Raw genomic sequence first — 6,251 nt, forward strand, 5'->3', positions numbered from 1 at the left:
GGGTGTGCGTGTAGAAAGCGCAATTGAAAACAGAATGGGACGCTCTAAAATGCAACTTTTTTTTTTCACTTTCCATTTGTACAAGTCCTTTATCCTTGCAGTTGAAAAATGATGTACGACGATATATGAATGTAGTTCCGTTAACTTTACTACATTCAGTTGAAGGGAAAGGTTTGCACTGAATACAAAACAAAGTCCCTGTTTCAGTAAAAAAAACCCCAGCATGTGCTGATCCTTCTAAATATATGTATGATGGGGAAAATGTTATTGCCATCAAAAATTGGGAGTGAGAAAGTAGCGTAAGTACAAAAAAACAAGTATTCGCCCTTACCTGCCCACACACAAATACACAAGTGATATTGGCTGATTATAGTATTTTTCAGACTATAAGATGCACCGGTGTATAAGATGCACCAAGATTTCGAAGAGGTAAGTGAAAAAATGTTTTTGTCTTCCCTGGCCCCCAGGAGCACTCTGCAGGCTTCCGCAGGGCTGGGATAAGGCAAAAATGCCCCCGTTTTTCATCAAAACGGGGGCATTTTTCCCTTCCCCTTGCAAAGTGCTTCTGGGGGGGTGGGGAAGGTGTTTTTGCCTTTTTGGTGAAAAATGGCCCATTGTTTGCCTATTTTTCACAAAAATGGGATGCGGGGCAGGGCTTTGGGAGGTCAAAAATGGCTGTATTCAGTGTAGAAGGCGCACCAACATTTCCACGCTCTTTTAGGGGGGGAAAGGTGCGTCTTATACTCTGAAAAATACAGTATATATTGTCCTCAATCATAAACCATTGTAGCTCTCATTGTAGATTCTCACAATATTCTAAGCTGAAACCAAACAAAATATGAAAGCAAATATGTATGTCTCTGGATAATGTTGCAAGATCTATTTTGGGTCAGTCACCGGGACCAGGGGTTTCCTGGTTTATCAGAATAAACCTTTGGTCCCAGTGACCAACCCAGATTGGCTCCTGTAAATAAAACATATTATGGCTTGGAATGAGACCTGACATAGTTAAGATGTCACAAAACCCCCAGTAAACTTAATTTAGCATTTTCTCACAACTCTACTGTCTTTCATCTTTCATTATGTCCTTCTCCTGGGAAGTCTGTTTTCAATAAAATATAAAATCATCAAAGCATTGAAGGTTAAGTTCATCTGAGTGTGAAGATTTTTAGAAAAACAAATTCTGCAGAAAATCCTGCTCTTCTTTTGAGACCTAAACACAACAAGGGAAGGTTCCTATTGCTCCCCAGATAAAATAGTGAATAGGAAATATACTAGGAATTCAAATGCTTATTTTAGAAAAAAAATAAGGTAGTGTAAATGAGCCGTAGGTAAACATTTCCTAGGCTTAAACATATGCTGGGAATTCCTGTCGTAGTGATGTCCCAAATCACTAATACTTAAATTGAATTTTTGTGGGGGGCTTAGAATTTATCCCCAAATTTACTTTCAAATGTTGTTAATCCAGAGAAATTTCAAGGGATGATAGTAATTTTCAATTCAAGTGGGTTGGTTTTTTTTTTTTTTTGCAAATCATAATTCACAGGTTGACTTGTGGACTCAACCCAATTTATGAGAATAGCTGCATGTTTGAAGTAACATCATATTTTAAAGTCATTTTATATTTCTGTTCTTCAAAGAACTTTCCTATGCTTTTTCATTAGGATATTTGTGCCCACCATAGATGAACATCGTATTACTAAAAGGATTAGATATTAAGGGATGAGTGACTCACTATTTATTTATCTGAAAATCATCTCATATGAAATCTGTAACATTCCATAGAAAAGAAGTGCTGCATTCATACGCTGCTGTTATGAAAAATACCAGATAAAATATCTTTATGCTTTCAATGATAACCCGAGCACTGGGAATTAAAATAATTTTTTTTATTTAAATGGACTTACATAAGTATCACATTTAAGAACATTGCAATGACAGAAGTAAGGGAAAAAAAATTTCCTAACTCCACAACAAAGCCTGCTTGCATCAGTGCAATTCAGAACATATGTACAAACTCACAAAGCAATGATAACAACATTAGAAAATTTAAAATGTTGGGCTTCTAATGTTAACAAAAGCAATTTTTTTTTGCTGCCACAGCTGTCATTTTAACTATTCCTTGCCTCTGTTTGTCTCCTGAGTTTGCTAAGGAAGGTATCCTAAGCTTGATGAATCCAGATGCAAGAATCCATGTTGTAGATGGGCTATGACACAGAATATGAAACACTAGTTTATAAAGACCCAAGGCCAGGACAACATAGTCTCAGTTGACCGGCAGACAGAAGTGCACAACTTTCAAGTTTAAAGTCAGCTAAATATAATTCATAGTCTTCTGCATTTTAAGAGATTCCCCAAAACACCTGCATTAGACTACTTATGTTTTTATCATTCACATATTAAATTCAACAAAGCAAAAATAACCCTTACATACTTTACATATCAGTTTATCGTAATTTAAAGAGTTTATTAAAACTGATTTAAAGAAAAGAGTGTTTCACAAGAATAGTTGGATTTATCTCTCTTTTCCACTTCCCTGCACGCAAGGCAAGATGCAAGATCTACTACACAAAAACGAAACAAAAATCCAGTGGCGTTTTCATCTTCCTTCCCTCATTTCCTTCTGCTTGTACAATTTAGAGTCTGGTCCCCACTGAGATATTCTGGGGAAAAAAGACACTTTTTGTTTCTTTTAGAAAGGACATGTAATGTTATTTATTTGTTGCAACCCATGAAAGCTTAATGCTATAAAATATATTATCCTAATTCCTAGGAAGCAAGGATCTCATCTTTCCCAATGTTTACAGATTTTCCTAAAAGGTCAATAGTAGGTATTACATTTCTATATTTATTGCCACGAAGAGATGTTAGCTGGGGATCTACAGCAGCCTTTCTCCAAGATAGCGCTCTCCAGAAATAATGAGGCTGTAGTTCTCATAATTCATAGTCATTAGGCCAAAAAAGCTTGAAATTCTGGTCCCCCGTCTATCTAAATGGCACCAGTTTGACAAGAATTAGGATTCCCAGCTTTGCAATGTCAAGTATCAAAAAGAGACAAGATCTGGGACTTGTTCCCCATCCTGCTGAAGTGAGAATTCATCTATATTTGTGTATGAATATGCTAAGAATTATACAGTGTGCTTCTTGGATTATGAATGTGTATATGTGTGTCTAGAAGAAAGCTGGATACCCAAACCTTTCTTATCTTATCTTTATCTTTTCCATAACTGAGCCAAAAGTCACTGAAGGAAAGGAGTGGTATTTCATTGATTCTTTGTGGGAATCAGTTCAATAAGAGCTTCAAAGTTTACAGTGAAGCAATGGCTTCTGACATTGTCTATGACTATCAACTGGACATGTAGATTTTAGATTATTGCTCTTCACTTACAATAGGCAAAAAAATCCCAGAGACTGCTTTTACCTCCCAAATTGGGCATGTTAACAAAAATAAAGCATGACAACAATAAGCATTCTAATAAATTGACTACAAAGCAACACAAACCGTTCAAGGCCAAATGTACGTAAAGTGTTTTGTAGACTTCAGCACTATTGTACTTATAAAACTGAGTGTAGAACTCTAATGCAATGATTATTTGGGTAAGCTGCCTCCCTGCAAATATTTTAGCACAGAAGGCAAGTCAATCATGGCAGATAACTTTCTTCAAGATGGCATTCCTTACAAATGTTGGGACTTAAAATTTCCAGCCTTTGGTCCTGCTGGATGCGTGTGCCAATAGTTGTAGAGACAATACATCAAGAAGATACCAGGTTGCATGAAGCTAGGTAAGGCTTCTGAATGTTATAGAGGAATTATGACAAATGTTGTTAGTTAAGAGGATGGCCTTGAAGAAAAAGCAACAACAGCTTCAAAATCCCTCATAATTATCTTATGTCCTGTCTCTTTTGTTTGATGCTACCAATGCAGCTATGAACAGTATTTTGGAAGCATCATTCCTACCTCTTTGATATATTTAGTTCTAGAGACTAGTTTGTTTCTTGAAAGCTTATGAGAAATTTCCCGCAATCTGGATTAAAAACAATGTGAATCCAGAAACTCGTGTTAAAAATAAATATCAAAGAATGCCAAAGCATGTAGTTCAACTGCTAGCAATAAATAGCAATCCGTGTGGCTATTGGGCTTGCCATATCTTTGCTAACCAAGGAATGCTTCAAGTATCAAGGAGCTGCACTCCTTATTCTACATAGCACCAGATAGTTCTGAGACCATCGATGGTTTATTGTGCAAATATCCCTTCTATTTCTAAGGGCTGTAAGCTCAGCTCTCTTTTCCAGTACACTTTCTAGTACACTTTTCAGCATTCTTCAACCACAGTCCCAATCAAGGAGTATAATTTTTTCTTAATTAGACGAAACCCAGGGCTCAAGATCAGAGTCTGTTTATAGCTAGAAGTGAAACAAACTCTGGGGAATAAACTCCTGAAGCTAGGCCATGAACAATTGTCTTGCTTGAACACCAGCGTCAGCTCAAAAGTAGGAATGACGCTGGGCTCACAAACAATCTTATCCAGCTTTTTACATACATTTCCAGTTTCCAAGTTGACATGAATAATGCAGCCCCGCAAACCACAAGGCTCCGTAGAAGAGAGACGCAAGACATCTTGAGCTATCCTCCGTGTTAATTTCTCAGGGACTAAGACCCTAGAGCAATGCAATCTAGTCTGTTTTGATTTAGAGAGGCAGTTCTCCAGCATTCTAATTAGATTTTGACACGTTCGTTCCTCAAACACCATCTCATTAAAGTTGGGTTCAGGCGCTACAAAATCCCAATAGTCAAAGTCTGCAAAGAAAAAAGTAAAAATTATAAGAGATTCTCCCTATCGAGAAACTAGCCACACACCACTTCTAGCATCCAGCTATTATATTTAAGTTCATCGCAAGTATCATACGCACAAACGTACCATCACAAACAGCTGTGGGTCATCAGACTAAAGCCAGAATGCCACTAGACAGGACAGTGAGCTTGCCAGATGGAACAGAAAATGCAGAAAAACACACACACAGCACAATAGACTCATAAAAAAAATAGGAGATCCAAATATGTTTTTATAAAGATTACAATTTTGGCAGGCTGTCAAGACCAGAGCCAAGTTGTTCCATTCTGCATGCCAAAAAAGAATCAACTTGTTTACTTTGCTAAATTAAGAGAGTCCTGGACATAGATGCATCCCTCAATTGAAATTGATAAGAGAAATGAAGCAGTTTTCACACTTTGTTCACACTTCAAAGAAACATCAGTGAGCGCATGTCTTAATGGTTAATTCTAAGCAAACATCTTTAGGTCTTGCTACATATCCTGCAGGCTTCAGTTTTGCAGAAAATAATAATGCATTCAATTTACTTACACTTCATTAACTAGATATTATACAAATTATCTTTATTGCTGCCATTTTTTTAAAAAAAAGACGATATTCCCATATAAAGCAAATATGTTGCCATTATTTATAAAGGAATTATATTTAAATACCTAGGTTCTGATCCTCCAGCTGGCTTGCATGCCAGTGAAGCATCAAATCTATAATTGCAGAGTTTCTAATTAAGACTAAAAATTCTGGAGTACATCAATATGCTTCTGAAATGCTAAGGCTTAACAATGAAGGAGCTATTTCTTCTTTCAGCAGAACCTGAAAAAGATTTATATTTGTAATGCTAGTTTGGGCTGTTTATTCCCCATCATTTTTTATGACGCAAACTATTTATCATATTGACAAAGTATGCTGAGGTTCTAAATTCGGTAGAAAGCATAAAAGTTATACCTCAACCCTTTAATCCATGAATCAAGCACAATTTTCAATATTAGGCTATTTTAAGCCAAGCTTTTGTTTTTCTGTCTACAAAAGATAGGTATCTACAAATACTGCATTAGAGAAAATATTCAAAACTCTCTTCCCTAAATATAGTATTAGGATACACCTCATGTTTTCACACAATATACTGTACGCAGCAATCCTGGGCAAAGGGCACACTTCGTGCTTCCATGACACCAAGATATATGACTTCCAAAAGTAGTGCATGAGCCCAGTTGAAAATTTAACACTGTATTTTATGAAAAGGCATTATTTGTCCATGAAATTTGAGTGTCTTCAGAGGCTAAACATGGCCTCACGGTATCAGATGGGGCACTTCTAATTTACTGAAATCTGGATTGCTTCCTGTTCATACCTAACCCCCATCCCAGTCATCCTATCTTACTTACCGGAGAAGGATGCCTGCTGAAATCGCTGCTGTATCAG

General features: G+C 36.7%; 1 protein-coding gene across 1 annotated transcript; it reads right to left on the bottom strand.

Annotated features, from left to right (window-relative positions):
- Window positions 1-1,874: 1,874 nt before the first annotated feature.
- On the bottom strand, window positions 1,875-6,248 carry DDIT4L (DNA damage inducible transcript 4 like; the record flags this gene model as incomplete). Its single annotated transcript, XM_081960289.1, has 2 exons — window positions 1,875-4,798; window positions 6,215-6,248. Coding segments are annotated over 2 exons (519 nt in total), but the record flags the coding sequence as incomplete, so codon positions are not given.
- Between the last annotated feature and the right edge of the window lie 3 nt (window positions 6,249-6,251).

The sequence above is a fragment of the Natrix helvetica genome, assembly GCF_964273705.1.
Source record: "Natrix helvetica genome assembly, chromosome: 7".
In the NCBI taxonomy this organism is placed as follows: Eukaryota; Metazoa; Chordata; class Lepidosauria; order Squamata; family Natricidae; genus Natrix; species Natrix helvetica.